The sequence below is a fragment of the Colletotrichum gloeosporioides genome (assembly GCF_011800055.1).
Source record: "Colletotrichum gloeosporioides strain Lc1 chromosome Unknown consensus_57, whole genome shotgun sequence".
NCBI lineage: Eukaryota > Fungi > Ascomycota > Sordariomycetes > Glomerellales > Glomerellaceae > Colletotrichum > Colletotrichum gloeosporioides.
Window position 1 is genome coordinate 1 of NW_025544702.1, and position 19,263 is coordinate 19,263.

The 19,263-nt window shown below is 52.8% G+C and overlaps 4 protein-coding genes across 4 annotated transcripts; 3 read left to right on the forward strand and 1 right to left on the reverse strand.

The window, feature by feature from the left end:
• Window positions 1-792: 792 nt before the first annotated feature.
• On the forward strand, window positions 793-2,184 carry GCG54_00009647 (putative WD repeat-containing protein C18B5.10c; the record flags this gene model as incomplete). Its single annotated transcript, XM_045409587.1, has 6 exons — window positions 793-905; window positions 975-1,048; window positions 1,107-1,246; window positions 1,332-1,860; window positions 1,917-1,961; window positions 2,021-2,184. The coding sequence occupies 6 exons, from the start codon at window positions 793-795 to the stop codon at window positions 2,182-2,184; spliced, it is 1,065 nt and encodes a 354-aa protein (XP_045262111.1).
• Window positions 2,185-3,729: 1,545 nt separating this feature from the next.
• GCG54_00009648 (Glutathione S-transferase zeta class) lies at window positions 3,730-9,679 on the forward strand (the record flags this gene model as incomplete). Its single annotated transcript, XM_045409588.1, has 13 exons — window positions 3,730-3,874; window positions 3,971-4,027; window positions 4,133-4,508; window positions 4,705-4,974; window positions 5,024-5,687; window positions 5,741-5,983; window positions 6,043-6,230; window positions 8,117-8,591; window positions 8,661-8,755; window positions 8,822-9,005; window positions 9,073-9,153; window positions 9,206-9,331; window positions 9,425-9,679. The coding sequence occupies 13 exons, from the start codon at window positions 3,730-3,732 to the stop codon at window positions 9,677-9,679; spliced, it is 3,159 nt and encodes a 1,052-aa protein (XP_045262112.1).
• Window positions 9,680-9,880: 201 nt separating this feature from the next.
• GCG54_00009649 (Repressible high-affinity phosphate permease) lies at window positions 9,881-12,322 on the reverse strand (the record flags this gene model as incomplete). Its single annotated transcript, XM_045409589.1, has 9 exons — window positions 9,881-10,296; window positions 10,368-10,814; window positions 10,891-10,917; window positions 10,998-11,442; window positions 11,499-11,581; window positions 11,644-11,665; window positions 11,734-12,004; window positions 12,072-12,160; window positions 12,236-12,322. 9 exons carry the CDS (start codon window positions 12,320-12,322, stop codon window positions 9,881-9,883), a joined length of 1,887 nt encoding a protein of 628 aa, XP_045262113.1.
• A 1,703-nt stretch (window positions 12,323-14,025) lies between these two features.
• GCG54_00009650 (putative acetate kinase) lies at window positions 14,026-17,693 on the forward strand (the record flags this gene model as incomplete). The annotated part of the gene is made up of 5 exons (XM_045409590.1): window positions 14,026-14,249; window positions 14,354-14,478; window positions 14,540-15,006; window positions 16,367-17,145; window positions 17,210-17,693. Coding segments are annotated over 5 exons (2,079 nt in total), but the record flags the coding sequence as incomplete, so codon positions are not given.
• Window positions 17,694-19,263: the final 1,570 nt, after the last annotated feature.

Below are 19,263 nucleotides of genomic sequence, written 5' to 3' on the forward strand. Positions count from 1 at the left end.
TAAGGTTTAATACCTTAAACTTTATTCGTTTATTTTATATAGAATATTAAAGTAAGTTAAACGTTATTATTATTCTTATATTATTATTATTATTATAAAAGAATATTATATGTTAATAGCTACTACTACTAAGAGTAGTAATATTAATAATAGTAGTAGTAGTACCTTTAAGAACTAATAGTATACTATTAATAAAGTTAGAGAGATCTATAAAGCTTATATTAAAGTATAATAAGATAGATAGAGAGAGAGAGTAATAGAGGGTAAAAAAAAGAAGACTTTTACTATATTAAATAAGTAAATACTTACTACTATTTTTAGGTATATAATCCTAAAAAGTAACCTCAAAGTTAAATAGATTAGAAAGTAACTCTAGCCTTAGAAGACCCCCTATAGTGCCCCTTCCCCAGACCCACAAAGTACCGCACTAACCTTTAAGACCGTGGGATAGGTGTACCTATCAGTCACTGTGTGAAGGTTATCACATTAGGTAATCATGAAAGGAGCGGCAGGGTCCACTGACTTCGCAACCACACCTTGCTGTCGACAGCTGCCTCAGCTACACTTTGTCCCCAGGTGCAACGCGTGAGGTTGCGCAAACCGAGGCAGAAGCACCCCGTAAGATAGTTGGGCGAATGCGAAATTTCGCCTTGGGTCGCATCTACGACAAGACTAGCGTGTGAGTGATGAGAGAGGCCCATTACAACCATTTTACGCCGAGTGCTCACTAACCAGACATATTCAAGTTTCGTACATCGCTCATTTCGTCAACCTTGATTTGCGTAGCGTACAATGGCACCTCCCCGCACACGACCAAGTCTCTCAAAGGAGAGGATGCCTACCTATTTAGCAGGACTGAAGAGTCAGCCCTACCATGACCCAGGCTCAAGCTCGAGAGGGCACAGGTAAGTCTGAGAGCTACGGTGCAATCCTCTGGGCTTCGGACATGCCTGCTAAAGCACTCGTTGCTCTAGCTTGCGATCCATTGCGTGGAGTCCTCTGGGTACGTTGATCGCAACTGGATCATCAGACAAAACCTTGCGCGTCTGTAAGTACTTTTGGCACCATTGCTGAAGTACGAAAGCTGACGTGTCCAACTTGACTAGGGAATCCTGAGAAGCCAAACGTACGCTTCTCTACCGACTTGAAGGGCCACTCGGCCCCAATTGAGAAAGTCGCTTTCAATCCGGTGAAGGACGCCGAATTATGCAGTGTTAGCAATGATGGTGTTGTAAAGTTCTGGGATGTTCGATCAAAAACCTGCATCAACGAGATCAAGGGCCTGGGGGATGCGTTCACCCTCGCGTGGGCACCTGATGGCGAATCTCTAGTTGTTGGTAATAAGGTTCGGTGACCCGTGGTTCTCTTCTTCTTCTTCTTCTTCTTCTTCTTCTTCTTCTTCTTCTTCTTCTTCTTCTTCTTCTTCTTCTTCTTCTTCTTCTTCTTCTTCTTCTTCTTCTTCTTTTCAAGGGAGCCATACTCACCCCAGGCAGACGGACAACATCTTTGTTCTATCACCAACCCAGCCCACGCCCGTGGCATCTCATCAGCAGCCTGGCCAGACCAACCAAGTTGCCTTCTGCTGGAGCGGCAAGAAGATCTTTCTCACAACCGGAGAGGGAAAAACCCGCATCCTTACATATCCGGACTTCCAGCCCGCGTTCCAGCTCGACTACGGGACCGAGCCTCAAGAGTTTACACTGAGTGGTCATACATCTTCGTGTCTTTCAGCTGAGATGCAGGCCACAGGGCGGTATCTTGCCACAGGTGGTTCCGACTCCATCATATCTCTCTGGGATACAGCAGACTGGATCTGCCAACGAACCATCACAAGCATGGTCGGCCCTGTGCGGTCTATCAGTAAGTTCACGATTGTGGACAGTGGAATCTTGTCCGCGGTTCTAATTGCCACAAAGGCTTCACATTTGACGGCAACTTCTTGGTGGGGGGCAGTGACGAGGGTGAGTAGGCCTAGGCACCGGCTTAAATAAGATATTGGGGAGGCTAATCATTTCCAAAGGATCCGGGCTAGACATCAGGCATGTCGAATCTGGTGATCAAGTGCATACCCTCAAAACAGCCGGGCCATGCCCAGTCGTGTCCTGGGCTCCGACTCGATACTGCTTGGCTTACAGCGATTTGGGAATTCTCCGCATCGTCGGTGTAGACGCCGAGAAGAAGTAAAATAAGCGTGGTGGTGAGTCCGGGTGACAAGGGCTCGAGGGGTTGATAGCTGGGAGTAAGGGCGAAAACCAAATCAGATGTGAATATATTGTCGCGATCGGGTAAGTCAGCACTGAGCGGCCGTCCACGGACGCGAGACGGCGATGTTGAGAGTTTCGACTCGGCTGACAAGATGGGGTATTTGCTTAGCGAGAGTCAGCGCGGACGAAATTGAAGCCGAGGGGGCAGTATACTTGCCGTTTCTGCAGTCATTTGCGGGTGAGGCTGTGTGGATGCGCAGGCAAGTATGAGCTTGAACGTACTATGAGAGTCCACTGCGGCAAAGGCACCATCCCCGCCTGGCGCATGGGTAGTTGTCCGAAGGCGCATTTGAACGTTGCCTGACACCCGAGGATTCGGTTGTTCGGCGGTAACTGGAATGATGTGAAAGTGCCAAGTTGATATAGAAATTATAAATCAAGCGGTTTCCAATCACGCTACAACATACACAGTATCTATTAGTTGAATACTTAGTGAGTCCCTGCTGCCTGCCTACTTCAGCGTGATATGACGTCGCTAAAGTTGTGGTCAGAGACCTCTGATGGTGTTAATGTTGGGGATGGAGGAGAAGGCACTCTTCCGCTACGTATGTAGCATGTGCTTTTTCCCCCGAGGTTTCTGTGAGCAAGGATGGCGAAACGGATGCGTTGAAAGTAATGGAATGATGAGATGACGGGACGTACGGTTATATGTAGCTAGGTAAGGAGCGTATCTCGTACATACACTAAGGTAGGTAGTGGAGGTGAGGAACGTAGTCGCAGGTCCCTTTAGGTAGGTGGTTTGGAGATTTTAGCATCTGTTTAGGTACAGTGCGCTGCGACTACCAGTATATACACACTACCCACCTTAGGTAAGGTATGCAGTAAGCCCGACGCTGGGGCATCCATGCTGATGCCTCTCAAAGTACCCTGTCGTTATTAATCATGACCAGCTCGAATTGGAATGGCGGCTAGGTACCTAGGCTACGCCTGTCTTGCGCTTCTCATCACCCTCCACTACCTGACCAAGTCCCATCTCTACCCCTAGTTCTCTGTACTTTTAGTCTTTTGGTGCCAGTTTACAGCTACCAGTGATCATTTCTTCCGTTAACTTGGCATTGCCGTCAGCTCAGACGTGAGATTGATGCATCCGCCACATGTTTCTCCCGCTTCCCTCCTTAATCAGACTCGACTTTCTCTCTCTCTCTCTCTCTCTCTCTCTCTGTCTCTGTCTCTCTCCTTCCCCTGTCTCCCTCCATCCCATCCGACATTGCGCGCCGAATGAAGTGGCCTAACACGTGCGACGACCACTTGCCCGTAAGCTGAGCCGCGCTGCTCAGCGCAACCGTTGTGCTTCGCGCCCGCGACCGTCTCACTATCTTACCTGTCCGCTGCCCCCGAGACCTTCGGTCCCCCCTCCGACCACCACCAGATAACCTATCTTCGCCTGCCCCGGATCCTCGTCGCCGCATTTCATACCCGAAGTCGACTTTGCCTTCTCCTACTCGTTGTTATTTCCGCATTTGCAATGTCCTCGAGTACACCCACGCCTCCGGACACGAACGGTGCCAACTCCCACAAACGTTCAAGGGGCGGTAGCCCAGGCGCCGATTCCAACGGCAAGGAACCAGCGACCGACAACACCAATGTTCCCAAACCGAAGCGCCTAGCATGTATGATTTGTCGGAAACGCAAGTTGAAGTGCGACGGTGTCAGACCGAGTTGCAGCACGTGTGCTAGGTTGGGTCATTCTTGCGCCTATGATGAAGTTCGCAGGAAAAGCGGTCCGAAGCGGGGATACGTCAAGGCTCTGGAGGAGCGACTGAGTGAGTCCGTCTGTGCGATGCCATCGCCATAGGTCGAAGCTTTCCGGCCTGTTTCCGTTGCTCCCTCGTTCTTTGACTGACCAAGTTTCTTTGCGCCTATTCAAGAGCAAGTTGAAACCCTTCTCAAGACCCAAGACCCCCCCGCCGCACCCGCCGCACCCTCCGCGCCCGCCGACCCCTCCAGAACGATACCCCCTGGCCTTGACACCACATCTAGCCGCACTCAGCAAGCTGCCCCGAATTCGAACTTCAACGTAGCGTCCTCAAACCTGAATGTTCCCACCGATCGCGATTCCGAACGCTGGAGATTCAATGGCGAGTCGCCCCAAACCCAGAATGCGCCCGCTCCTCCCGTGGACGACTTCAATTTCAACTCCAACATGTCGATGGGAATGAACAACGTCGGGAGCAATTTTACCTGGGAAATGATTGGGTTGGGTTTAGAAGAGCCCCTCCCCCCGCAGGAAACGATTGACGAGCTGTTAGTGCCACACCTATCGAGAAGCTCGAGTTTTGCTGCACCCCGACTAACACTACAATTTCAGCCATCAGATATACTTTGAAAAGTGTCATCCTTCGGTTCCCATGATCCATAAATATAGATACCTAGCTGCCATGAACCTGTAGAAAAACCCCAATATCCTTCATATGTCCTTCCAAGACGCTGACTTCTCTAGGGCGCCCAACCAACGACCTCCAGTTGCGCTGCGGTACGCCATATGGACTTTGGCGTGCTCAATCACTGAAAAGTATATTGATCTCAAGGATCTTTTTTACCAGAGAGCCCGCAAGTATGTCGAAGCAGACTACATCAAAGGCTACGGCGAACACATGATTTCTGTGGCCCACGCACAAACACATGTGCTTTTGGCTTCTTATGAGTTCAAGATGATGTACTTCCCAAGGGCCTGGATGAGCACCGGCTCAGCCGTTCGTCTATGCCAAATGTGAGTAGATTCTTGCTATAGTATCACCCGGAGGCTAAATATCGGTTAGGATTGGTCTGCACAGGCTCGATGGCGCCGGCCTGGATGTTAAGCAATGCCTCCCACCGCCGCGAGACTGGACGGAACGTGAGGAGAGACGCCGTACGTTTTGGATGGCATTCTGTGAGGATCGCTACGCCAGCATTGGAACTGGATGGCCCATGACTGTTGACGAAAAGGACATCATGACCAATCTACCATCATCAGAAGAGGCCTTCGATATGAGCCGGCCTGAGCAAACACAGTCTCTACAAGAATGTATGAGTCCGTCTGGAGCCGGGAAGCTGTCGTCTTTTGGTGGTATTGTGCTCATGGCATGCCTCTTCGGTCGGAACCTCATCCACCTTCATCGGCCTGACGTGGACGACAGAGATCACGATCTAAACGGCGAATTCTGGAAGCGCCATCGTACTATGGACAACATCTTGCTCAATACTTCGCTTTGCCTGCCAACACATCTCAAACTTCCCGCTGGTCTCGGAAACCCCAATATTGTCTTTACTAACATGAGCATCCACACGTCTACTATCTGTCTTCACCAAGCAGCAATTTTCAAAGCCGACAAGAACCGCCTCCCGGCGTCCGTGAGTGCCGAGAGCAAAGTTCGATGCATCACCGCAGCGAACGAAATCGCGAGCATCATGAGGACCATCTCGCACATGGACCTATCCGCGGTACGTGGATGGAGAAGCCCGCTATCTTGGCTAACTAATGCTGATATACCCAGATGAATCCGTTTATTTCATTCTGCCTCTACGTGGCTGCGAGAGTCTTTGTTCAATATCTCAAGAGTCGGCCGGATGACAGCCAAACAGCCGACTCACTGAGGTTTCTCCTATCTGCTATGAACGCGCTCAAGAGAAGAAATCCTCTCACGGAGTCTTTCCTTGTGCAGCTTGATGTTGATCTGGAGGCATTGGCGATGCGGATACCGAAGCTGAAGTCAGCTTTCCCGCGCAGTGGTGATAGCGTGAGTTGCAACATGGAAAGTGCGTTCCTCCAATTCGCTAGCTAATGAGTACGCTGCAGCCCAATGCAAACGGTGGGACCCGTGGGCCGGTATGCGACGACCCTGAAGGGGTGCAGGGTATCATGTCCTACCGCAACGAATGCCACTTCATGAAGGTTGGGGGCGACAATGGCAACGCGGCGGCGGCACCAAGTATTGTTGAGCCCGAGCTAAACACAGATGGCGGTCCGAATTCAGCCTCCGCCGGGTTTGGAGGTCAGAACTGGCTGTCGGCCGAACAGCCCATAGCATACGAGGGGAACAGACCTGGAGTCCAGGTACATGGATCAGTCCTGACTCCCAGCTCGGGTTCTCTATATGACAAATCTGGGTTGAGCAGCGGGCATATGACTGGATTTGGGCAAAGTGAAAGCAGCGGCGACAACAACATCTCTGGCTCGCCCGACGGAGAGCAGTCGAACAGACCGACACCTAACTCTAGCTCGGCCTCGGAGCAAAGAATGAACATTGCCTCGGGTGGCGGAAATTCTTTCGACGCGAGTCCCGTCGCTGGGCACCAGAATATCGACTCACAAAACAACGGAGACGCAAATGTAAACTTTTTCAACGATGCTGGCGCTTTTGGGATCAGGGGCACAGGCTTGACGCCAAGCCAGAGGTTTTCCATGCCGGCGACGCCTGGGGCAGATTTTGGAATGCCCAGCGGATGGGGAGACTTACAAGGGCAGACGGGTATGACGCCAGTCGCCGAAGGAGTGTTGCGGTCATTGATGAATATGGGGCCGATGGATGCAATGGATCTTTCGTCGTGGGATGCTTCAAACTGAGGGGGGGCTTGGAAGATGTGTCTTGTGATGGGCTTGGACTGGACTCGAGGGAGGCTTTTTGAGACAGGAAACGGAAACGGGTGAAGAATATCCTGTACGACCGGCGGCCTTGCAGCTTTGGATATGTGTATAACTGAGGGGTAAATAGAGCTACGCTGGTAGTGACATGATGTTCGACTTGGTGGGTAACTTCGGACCCTGCGAGGCTTAGGAATAAATCACACGACTCTCATGATGGCAATGCAATACCAACAGTTAGAAGGAAGAATTGCATGTTTATGTGAAGGTACTCAGGTATATCCGTATGTCAGCTACGAATAGGCCGCAGTACTGGATGGTCCGTTCCGGGGTTGGTGGCCCAGTTCTCGTCTTGGTCCGTGCACAAGCCGCTGCCCTGCCGCAAACCCCGCTGCTGACAAGTTGAGTTGGTTGGCGTGGTTGGCTACCTCAGGTACCTTGAGGTCCGACAGCCCTCCGGCCACTTTCGCACCTGCTAACACTACCATCAGCGACATGGAATGCATGACGCTTTAAAGCAGCAACACAACATCCAAATACCAATGCCTGAGTCTGCGGGCCCTTTCGACTTACGTCCAGGCACAGGCAGTGCGGCCTCTCCTCATGGTCCCCATTCCATTCCCTCTCAGCAAGCGCAGCAGCAACAGCAAGTGATCGTGCAGCAACAACTCCTACCCGCTCCGCAACTCGCCGCCCCCGTAACCCACTTGCGGTCCGGACCCCCGATCGATTTGGCCGACATCGAGACCTCCGACCCTCTCTGTCATGGTGATATGAGTGATACACAACACGCCCGCGAGCAACAGCAGCATCCTATTGGGCCCGTCGTGCAGACCACGTATGCACCAACGCAACCACCGCTATCCCCTCACGGACACTCTCGTGGTCACGCTCATCAGCCTCTGCCACTGCCGGATCAACACGGCTCGTTCGGCATCTTAACGCCTGGTCCCGCTGTTCCAAATGCGGCGGCAGTGAGGCTAGGAGAATCACTTGTCGGTCCAAGTGGTTACATCCCTATTGACGGCACTACAGCCCCAGGCTGGAGACCTCATGGTAGTCTTCTCAGCAGTAAATGGGTCATCGACCCTCCAAATCTTGACGAGTGGCGGCAGAAGCTATTTGACGCTGACGGGCTCATCATCCTCAGCAACGACCAGCAAGTCTCTCCCCCCGCCTGAAGAGGGAAAACAAATATAAGATTTCCATGATAGATGGGTCCCAGTGCTCATACTGGCCGCAGATTTGAGGCGTATTTCCCTCACGTAGACAATGTCTACTCCCACAGGTCGACACAGACGTACAAGAAAAAGCCTTTTATATCTCACTATTGGGACTGTCGGCTCAAGGGTCGACCACCGGGGACCAAGAAGTCAGATGATCCGAACAAGAAGAGGAGAAATCGCGTTTCCCGGAAGTTGAACCTCTGCGATGTCAAAATCAAAATCACTGAATACTTTCCTGGGGCTACGCTGCACGATCTGGATGATGGCAGTTATGTGCCCCTGGATGGTGTCCAGGCGCTCAACGGAGCGCGCACGGTTCTTGATCCCCCCGGAGAGAAACAGCTGCGTATTCTTCCGGCTACGATGAACAATCTGCCCGCTATTGGACAAAAGTTCTGGACCATTCAGCGAGTGAACGGTCATATCAGCATCAGCGGCATCCCCGGCCCGCACAAGCATAGTCTTGCAAAGAGCGATGAGGTCAAGAAGAACAGCATTCAACGCCATCTTGTTAAACAAAATCAGGAGGCATCCAAAGTAAGAAACTCCTCGCAACCATCGTGATGGGTCGATGCGACAATAACTTACCTGGCAATTTATGTACAGAGTGACGGTCTCAAGAAGGCCTCGGGTAGGGCACATTGGACAATCAAGAAGCACGAAAAGGATAGCGATCTGAAACTTTACTCAGCATGCTACTGGTATGTTGACAAAAGAAACTCTCCCCGTTTGACTCGTACATTTGCTGATGCATCCGAACCACGTAGCCCTTTCTCCCAGCGAGTTTGGATCGCCCTCGAGGCCAAAGGACTGGCATATCAGTACTGCGAAGAAGATCCGTACAAAGCACCCGCATCGCAGGAACTGCTCGAAGCCAATCCTAGGGGGGCTGTGCCTGCAATTCGCCAAGGTGATTGGGCCTGTGCCGAGAGCGCGGTGATACTGGAATATGTGAGTCTCTCTTGCACTCCAGATCTTATTGGCGTATTCAAACACCTCGTCGAACTAACCCTTTCAGCTTGAAGAAATGGACAAGGCCATTCCGCTCCTTCCGACTGATTCGCGTCTCCGTGCGAATTGTCGTTTATGGATCGACCACGTACGTAGAAGCTGTTGCTAATTCCGATTATCTAGGCTGACGATGATTGAAGATCAACTCTCGCCTCGTTCCTGCTTTCTACCGCTTACTCCACAACCACGACGTGGCACAGCATTCACAATACATTGAGAAACTCCAAGAGTCTATCAAGGACCTAGTTCTTGCTGCTGATGAAGAGGTAATGGGTGCCCTTTTGCATGTCACGTACATGTTTCGCGTCAGCCGGGTTCCGATCCACAAGCATTGCTAACCAACACGCAATTTTCCACAGGGACCCTTCTTCCTTGGGAGCAGCCTCTCCCTGGTTGATATCCATTTTGCCCCCTTCGCCCTCCGCCTCTCTCGAATCCTGCAGCCGCTCCGTGGTTGGACTGCTCCGGCGCCAGGACTACGGTGGGCCAAGTGGCTAGATTCTCTCGAGAACAACGCGCATGTAAGAGCTACTACGAGTGGAAAGGATATTTACGCAGACACTGTCGAGTTATTGGAGATTGCTCTGGATCCGGATGGTCATATAGGCACCTGACGTCGATAAAGCTTCATGTCTCGGATGCCGTTTTTCAATCGACAAAGTTGAAAGAAGTCAATAGACGTCAAATGCCACAGGCCTCGATAAAACAATGAGTTGCTGCCGATTGATAAGGTGTTGGCGTGCAATAAATGATGAAATTGCAAGCGTTGAAATCGTACTCTTGACATGTAATCCTGGGCTGATACAGCTAGCCCTTCACGGATCAGTAGCCTGTGAAGGTGTAGGCGATGATCTCCTTCGCTTCAAATCATGCCATTTATCTTTGACAGTGATGACCTCGCCGAGTTGCCTCGCCCTCTCCCGCCCCTCACCCAGTTCTTCAAGAGTCTTTTGCTCCAGCACACGTCGCCCGTCCTCGTCTATCGTCCACCGCTGGGAGTCGGGTAGATAGGCCCAGGAGAAGACGGCGCCGATGGCCACGAACGAGCCAAAAAGGAGAAAAATTAGGCCCTGTCGGTTCGCGGCAGTGTAGGACGAGTTGATCCCATAGACGACGAGCAGTGCAACGATGCTGCCGAGTTTTCCGGCAGCGGCAGAGATGCCGTGGCACGTACAGCGGTAGCAAGTCGGAAATATTTCAGCCGGGATGATGAATGTAAGTGTGTTGGCCCCTGGACGTGTGTCAACCGACGTGTTCTCGACAAGAGACGGGATGGTGCTGCGGCAAGACCCAGTGGCTTACCAAAGTTGAACATGAAATGGCACAATGCTACGAAAACGATGGTAGCTGGCGCACCTTCAGTACGGTTGACCCCATAGTACACGCAGCCCGTGATGACGAATAGGATGGCGAGAACGAAAAAGGATATCGTCAGCCATAGACGTCTGGGGATACGGTTCGCGAATATGACGAAGAAGGCACTGCCGGCAATGGAGGCGAGAGAGACGGTCAGCAGATATTGCTTGGCCTGCTCTAGGAGCACGTCATAAATTGTGTTGCACGGCAATGTTGCATCCGTTTGCCAAATCGGCAGGCCGGTCTTGCTCCATATCCTGGCTGTGGCATTACCATCTTCCCATTTTGAATTCCAGCACGACAGCCTTTCGTCAATAGGGGTCGGTCCCGTCGTTGCCCACATGTCTGACAGGGTCCCTCTGTTATCGAGTGATAGCCCGTAAAAAGAAACATCTGTGAGAAGGGTTCATTTCTTCAGCCATTTCGCTCACGGCGTCAAAGTCCGGCTTTTGACAATCTCCTTGCTTACCTAGAAAAAACCATGTTGCAGCGGTGCCTGCACGGTGTCAGTGATGGGGGCTTCATCGACCCGGACAACCAAGAGTTCCTCGTCCCGGGGGAGGTGTGCTTGCCTACCTAGGAGATAGTACCAATTTCCTTCCTTGATGAAGTATTTGTAAAGATCCTCCTTGGAGAACTGAATGGGCATGGGCTGTGTCGAGTTGGAGGTATGCATTCCATCAGCGGTAGCCATGGGATACCCAGCCGGTGCACCAGGAGGCGCACCGTACACTCTTTGCGTATTCCTCAGAGCAATACCGGGCTTATTACGGACCTCTAGACTGTATAGTCCACAGTCGAACAGGAAGAACCTGAATATGATAGCCAAGAGTGCTGGGACAGCACCTGAGCCGATGACGATGCGCCAAATCCCGTCAACCGTACGACGACACTCTCTGTCAAACTTCATGTCAAGGCCGCATTGCATTTCTTGTAAACCCGCGCTTTGCTCCCGACCAACAAGCACCCATAGACCCACCAACTGAGCCAAAGCTTGTCCAATAGGTTGCATCATGAAGGTCTGCAGAGAGCTATGTAAGTACAACTTTAGCAACTATCAAACTCATCGGAACCTACGGAAGAGATCATGGTCCCTCGCGACTGCGTACTCGACCACTCTGAGGTTATGACTGCGCTGAGAGGGTATTCCGCGCCGATACCTGAATCGGTCATTAGTTCTGGGCCTTGGAAACGAAGCAAGCATGCTGGAGGGCAGGCTGACCTATACCCATGACGAAGCGCCACTTTATGAACCAATCGAGTCAGTTCAATCTATTGAAACAGAGGGAAAGAACCTATTTGAGAAACGGACCCAGATAAAAAGTCCTAGGAAACTCATGTCGTCGAAGCCATAGCTGCTCGTTGCTACTCCGATGGTGGACACGATCACAAGAACGAGCTCGATACCATAGAGACGGGTCCGGCCATAGAAGTCAGCCAAGAAGCCGAACAAAAGCTGCCCGATGACAGAGCCCAGGAGAGTGAAGAAGTTGATGAGCAAGCCTTGCCATCTCGAGCCGTGTGATGGCCAGTATACGAAGGCAATGGAGGCGAGAATGACATTGGTAGAAAAGAGATTGTATCTGAATGTAAAGGAAGTCAAAATGAGAACAAAGTGAGAGTTGTTTGCGACATCAGGAAGTGACATACGAGTCTGTCAGAAAGCCAGAAGCTGCCACGCCCCAGATGCGGAGATTCCATGAGTTGAGGTCAAGTTCATATCGCAGCTGGCGTCGATCCTGGGGGACGAGTTAGTAGCGGTCCAGGTCCGTTTCGAGTACCGAAGCGGAAGCGAAGGTGAATGGACGGCGTACCTGATCATCGCGGGGGGGCAAGGCAGAGCTATCACTGCCCAAAAAGCCGCGATTCCTCCTCACCAGAGGATCGGGCAGAGCCGACATGGCTCAGCAACAGGCTACGTCGGGTCACTCCGATGCTTGGAGAGGGATGAAATGTTGTTTCGCGGAAATGGGTAAGTTGACTATGTGTACAGATCGGCAACAGGGGAGAGACGCAGCATCGGCGGGGCCTATGGGCATTGAATGCGCTGCGCGAAAGGCGACCAATACAGAGAGGAACAAAGTAATAAGGGCAGGTGTTTGGTGGCAGCAGGGAACGACGTAGAGAAGGGGAGAGAGGTCGCGAAAGTCAGGCGAGGTGGGCAAATGGGTCGCTCTACCTTACCGGGGCAGACCCGTTTCGCTCGAGGTTGGCGGGAGGCTCGTAGGTACCTACGGAGACTGTATTCGCACCTCCACTACCTGAGGTGCCTTAAGGGAAGGTAGGTAGGCAGAAGGGCTGGGAGGTTGGAGATGCAGTGAGAGGGCGACGAAAACAATGAAAATGGGGGTTTTGAGAAACCTGCAGACGGATAGTAAAGTAGAAACCAAAAGAAAAAGGCTTACAATGATTATCCTACCTTGACTGAGTGAATCGCATCGCACATCTACACCCAGGTAACGCGGGTACTTACACTACCTTACCTTACCTTACCCGATCCGACCTTACGGAGGATCCGGAGGCGTGAGCAGTCTCAGCCTCCAGGGGTTTTTGTTTGGGCACCTCATGCTAAGATGTAATTGCAGATGGTGACCTGGCTCGCGCACCAGTCGTAATTCACAACTCTGCAGCGTGAGCAATGGTCGAGGAAAAGAGTGCATGGATGGCGGCAGGGTCCAGCAAACTGGCAAGGAGCAGCGAGAGAAACGCAGCACCAGTCGCTCGCGCATGCCGCCCCTATGAGCCTTGTCATTGGCCGTCCCGACCACGCGGTTGGGCTTGTTTTCCCAGGTGGACGTGCCAAAATAGGACACTAGACGACGCTGGATGGGATGAGCTCCCCACGCGGGCCTCTCTCCCCCCTCACCCCACCCAAGAACTTGAGTGGGAGCGCAGCTGCGCTGCACCGACTTGCCTTGGCCCTACCTAGGTAATAAGGTGAAGAAAGCATGGAGGCTGAAGCCAAGGTATCGGGCGACAGCTGTGAGAGAGAGTACTGCATGATACACACCACGCTGGGCGGGCACACCCTACCTACCTACCTACCTATTTACCTACCTTACCTACATACCTTAGGTCCCGCTGGGAGGGCTCTCCCGACGTTGCGACCCCGCTCCGTTGGCCTGGTCCCCTTTCTCGGTACCGGGGCCAAGAACCCACGACACACCCACCTGCCAGACCCCGTCCGCCGACTTGTCGCCGACCATCCCTCATCTTCAGCTCGCGGACGCTCTGCATGTCAAACTTCTTGCCATGCTACGCCGGAATGCTGACGAGTAGCGAAGCCCGCTGCATCTACAACTCGAACGTTCCAGCAATCTGTCTAGCGCACCAGGCTCAATGACTTTCTGATTTCCGACGCACCCATATCCGACGCGACGCCGTTTGAATGTCTTTCTCCCCAACCCTCCGCACTCCCGAGACACCGCCAGCTCGACCTGGGCCCTGACGACTGCGACAACATAGACAAAGCGACGACGACGACCATTGCAGCAATAAAAGGAAATCGAGTTGAGATCGTCAACACCATGTCATGACTGCGCTCCCTGCCCTTTGCAGACCGTCTTGATTTGTTGACCAGCACTGGACTTCTGAGTCTATAGGCCAAACCTTCTCAAGCATGGCCGCCTCGTCTTCCGGCTCTTCTTTTACTTCTTCCTCTCTTGGCCGCCCGCCCTCCTACGCCCAACCATACGCAAGCCCGCTTGACTCAACTTGGACCCCGACGTCCGGCGCTTCAAGCATCTCAGCTCTCACCTCCGAAGCCTCGGCCCCTCACGCCTCCCTCCGCCCGCTAGATCTTGGTCCCCCGGGCTATCAAGCGACCATGTACGATCTCGCTCCCTGTGCTCTTTTGCTCCCTCTTTCTCGCTGCAGTCTCCATAGGCTCGGTTCCCTTTCACTCCCCTCTCTGACATGGCACAAACTACTAGAACCCTCTTTGAAAACACTCCCAACGAGCGTACTGTCTACTTAGGCCCTTGGGAGGTGGTCGGCTCCGAGCAGCGCCGCGTTCTGTGGCAGTGCAGCTACCAGAGCGAGCTTCTTGAACACTTCCGTACTTAATCTCCGCCTATCCTCCCTCTCGTGCTTGCACTCAGAGCCTGACCGTCTTCTAGTCCCGTCCGATGTTCCCGCCGATGTCTTTCCACATACCCTTCACTCCCGCCATCGGCCGTACACAGACCCATGCGAACTTGAGCTGTACGTCAGCTTCCGTGAGCCACACCGCATAAGGTATACGACAGGCGAGGGCATGGTCATGCACGATCATTTAATGGAAGTCAAGTACGAGTTTACCACCGTCGAGAGCTCTCTGCGATTCCAAGGAGATGTCCGCCGAAAAGACCTAGTCGACTACTACGACATTGATGTGATATGGTCCGACGTGCATGGACGAACAGACGGCTTTGGCAATATAAGGGGCATGGGGTTGGTGCAGAGACTAAAGCTGTGGAGAGACCGCTACTCTACCTATCACTCACTGACCGTGTTCGCCAACCGCGCCGGAGGCCGTCAGCATCAGGAATACGAGATACACAATTTTGAAGGCGAACTGCGCAATCGCGACGATCGGCATCGCCAGGTTCGTCTGACGGTCCGCGGTAGCCGGCGCAGCAGTGCGCCGGATAGTGGCTCGTCACGTTCCCGGTTCGCCTTCTCACATCGCATGCGGCCCCGTGTCCGTTCGGGTTCGCAGGGCGGAGGCTCCAACTCGGAAGCAAGCTCATCGCCCGGCACCCTAGACATGCGCTACTTGGGTATTCAGTTCAGTAAACGTGAAGGTATGTCTCACTCCACCGTGCTGCCTACAAAATCAGAAAAACGACGATACAATGGGCTGTTGAAGTAGACAGGAGCGCTGACGGCCAGGCGACAGACTATCGCAGATTTCTCGAGAAATGGGTCGTGGCGCATAGCTCCGACAGCGAATTCCATGGCATACCCTTTCCACCGCACCACGTTGAGCTGCCGTCGCCCCAAATTCTCCCAGGAGAAATGTCGGAACTGCCGTCACCTGAAATAGGTAGTGGGCTTCAGCCAGTCGTCGAGCCACCAGACTCCTACGAGTCGGACTCGACTCCTTGAACGGTGCAAGAGACGGTCTCTGTAAAACCAAGAGTTCTTGACTGGGTAGATTGCCAACATCACGATACCCAGAAGGGCTTGGAGAGCTGGCTGTGGGTAGTGGTGCCACGGAATAACCGTGTGTGTATGCGTGGAGTGGTGTGTGCATGGAATGCATGGCTGGCGAGGCCTGCTTGCTGGGTCCCTCGTGGCCACATAAGGTCAGAGCATGGGCAGGCTTCCAGGTTGACAGCTTTGACAGACCCACAAGGAAACCTTGAAGCCCACACGTCAGAGTACTGGACAGGGAATAGGGCGAGGAACGGCGCGGGGTTCCGGCAGCTCCATCCAGTGTCCTACTCACTTCCATTGGACGCTAGGTAATTTCAGCCGAGAGTGGGGGTGCTGTCAGCGGCCCGTATCAACGTCACCATACCCAGTACCAAGGTCTGTCTGGTGCCTTGCCTGACTGGTGACTGCACCTTACTTCTCAACCCACCTCATGTATGGCCATGGGAAATCAGGTAGCACTGGTCTGGTCGACTCAACGGATGGTGCCGGCCCAAAGTACCTAGCTACCTGTCCAGCCGCACTCTCTGCTCTCTGCACCACCCCTCGTCCAACTTCCAAACCATCCCACTGCCAAACATCGGCTGATCGACCTCGTCGCAAGGTTACCTCAGTCAACGACTGCTTCCTTGCCTCAACCGTTCGCTCGTCAACAGCGTCGGTCCGAACGTCGAAATCATACCCCGGAGACGAGGACGTCGCCGCAGTCCCAGATATAAAACCAATTTGGCAAGCAGACTGACTACCGGGAACCAAGACAAATCCTTCCTTCCAACAATTTGCCCCCAACTCCAAGTCGTCATACATAGTCGGCGTTTTTCGTTATGAAGATTATCCTGGCCATCAACGCGGGATCTAGCTCTGTCAAGATCTCCGTCTACGCGGCTGAGCCTAGACAGCCACCCCGCCAGCTCGCAGAGACATCAGTCAGCGGCCTCACGGCCCCACCCGCTCAGATTTCCTATACGCGTGCCGATGTCGAGGTCAAGAAAGACGAAAAGCTTCAGGACGAGGTTGCCACCCAGGACGACGCCTTCAAAGTCCTTCTGAAGACGCTCATAGACGACCCGGAGCTGTCTCAAATCAAGGGAAAAGACGATATTACTTTGACTTGCCATCGCATCGTACATGGCGGCGATTATCCCTGCTCGCAGATAATAACCTCGGACACGTACCACCATTTGGAGGAGCTCAGCGACCTTGCCCCCCTTCATAACGGCCCAGCTCTCAAGATTGTCAATTCCTGCGTGGAGCAGCTGCCTGATGCTGTCAACGTCGCCTGCTTCGATACCCAATTCCACTCTTCGATTCCAGAACACGTTCGGACCTACCCCATCAACCAAGAAATCGCCAAGAAGAATCGTCTCAGAAAATACGGCTTTCACGGCATTAGCTACTCCTTCATCACGCGATCCGTGTCTGATTTTCTCGGCAAAGATCCCAAAGATATCAACATCATTGCTTTGCACCTGGGAAGCGGAGCAAGCGCCTGCGCCATTCGCAATGGCCAAAGCTGGGATACCAGCATGGGCCTCACCCCTGTTGCCGGCTTACCAGGGGCGACAAGAAGCGGTAACGTAGACCCCAGGTCAGTGCCTCTCTTCCTCAAATGCCCCAGCCCGTGAACTAGTGTCTGACTTAGGCGCACTTAGTTTGGTCTTCCACTATGCGAGCGATGTTGGAAAGTTATCTCCCAACTCAACATCGGAACTACATCTTACAGAGGCCGAGGAGATCCTCAACAAGCAAGCCGGGTGGAAGTCGCTCACAGGAACAACCAACTTCGGCACCATAGCAACCTCCGACGAGCCTACCCACAAGCTCGCCTTCGACATCTTTATTGATAGAGTGTGTGGCTTCATCGGCTCATATTTCGTCACTCTCGGCGGTCAGGTCGACGCTCTCGTCTTTGCTGGCGGCATCGGTGAGAAAAGCGATAAGTTGAGGAGGCAAGTCGTTGACCAGTGTGCCTGCTTGGGCTTCACGATTGACGACGAGTTGAACGGCAAGATGATTGAATCCACTGTGCAAGAAGTCGGAAAGCCGGACGGTAGGTCACGTACCTTGGTTTGCAAGACAGACGAGCAATTGGAGATGGCGAGGTTGTGCACCGAGAAGAGTGAGCTTTGGTCTTGACGAACAATTTTGGCGTTCGCAAAAGAGGTCGATTCTATTCCCGCCCCAAGTCGACAGCCAGCTAGCAAACCCGAGTGCAGAAGAGGGCAGGGCGCAGAGGAGTTGCTGTCATGGAAAACGCGAAGAAACCGGGTGATGGCTTAGCTCGCACCAGCTGATCTGAGTCAAATTGTCTCCCAGCCGGGGGATGGGGTGGGGTTTGTTTAAAGGGGTAGACGCACGAGATAGACGAAAGCGTGAGAAGGAAGAAAAGAAAAAGAAACATGCAACCTTGGCCACTCCCACAATTTTCACGCCGTGCTCACTCTTCCCGCGAGATCACCGATCTTCAACCCTCATCCGGATGTCTGGGCCGTGATGACCGCTTGCAACATGAGGAACGAATGGGAGATGGACTGAACGGCCTACCAACGACAGGCGATCGATGACATTCCAGTCGATGCCCATGGGTTTCCCATGTGTTCCTGAGCAACGCCAGTCAGTCATTCCAGCGCATGGCAAACAGAGTTAGTGCCAGTGTGAGACATCCAACTCCGCCGGTAAATACGTTCCAATCCTCAACCAACGGTTCCCCCCTCCCCCACCCCTTCTCTTTTCTTCTTCTTGTTGCTCCTCCCCGTTCCTCGGCCCGAGTGTGCATCTCGATGCGTTCAAAGGTAGAAGAAGTACCGACGCAGACTGCCCGCTGTCTGTGAGACTACATCAAGTTTGTTCCGTGGGTGCGACCGTCAATTCATGTTTGTGCATGTGAGCACTCTGGGCGAATGTCTTCCCCGGGGAAGGGAGGGAGGGGGGCCGGAATGCGTTGCGATGATGAACATCATCTCGATGCTGATGACTCAAATACAAATCGGTTATACGGTTGTACGCAATGTCGCTTTCGCCGACGTGCAACGTCTGGAGAGGCAACGTCTGGAGAGGCAACATCTGTAGAGGCAGGCAAGAAGCCGGCGTTTTGTAGTGCATCTTTTTTCACAAGTTGCCCACATGAACGTAGGCGAGAAATCGCCGTATATCATCACGAAAAACAATGGTATGCCTGGTTGAAAACTTTTACTTTTTCGTATCCGCTTGTGAACCCTGTTCGACCAGGCCTAGATGGCGAATTCTGACCCGCGGAGGGACAGAGTGGCTGGTGCCCTCGACATGTCGTCGGTACATGTGCAACAGATCTCCAGATTCCATCCTGCAAAATTCTTTCCGCAATGAAGGAGGCTCGCCTTCAACACGTTGCTGCTAAACCAGTGTACACCTGCCTCTACCACCCTAAGCCCTTCCTGCCATGTGAGAACTAATGCCTCACCGGAGATTTCCTTCGTACACGTGTATCCCAACTCCCTCGGGGGTCCATCTCTCCGCCAAAGCGAAAAATCGCAAATGCGTCTGCCTTCAGCTGCTTATAAATCGAGGATCTGGGTATGTGTGCGAAGCCACAAGAACGCCAAACAAGAACAAAGTCCGCCCAGGACCTTACCATATCATGAAACAATTCCCACCAAACGCCATCGTTTTTGTTACCGTTCCCACCGCGTGTATGTGCAGGTGCGCCGTTCGTATGCTTCGCGACCTC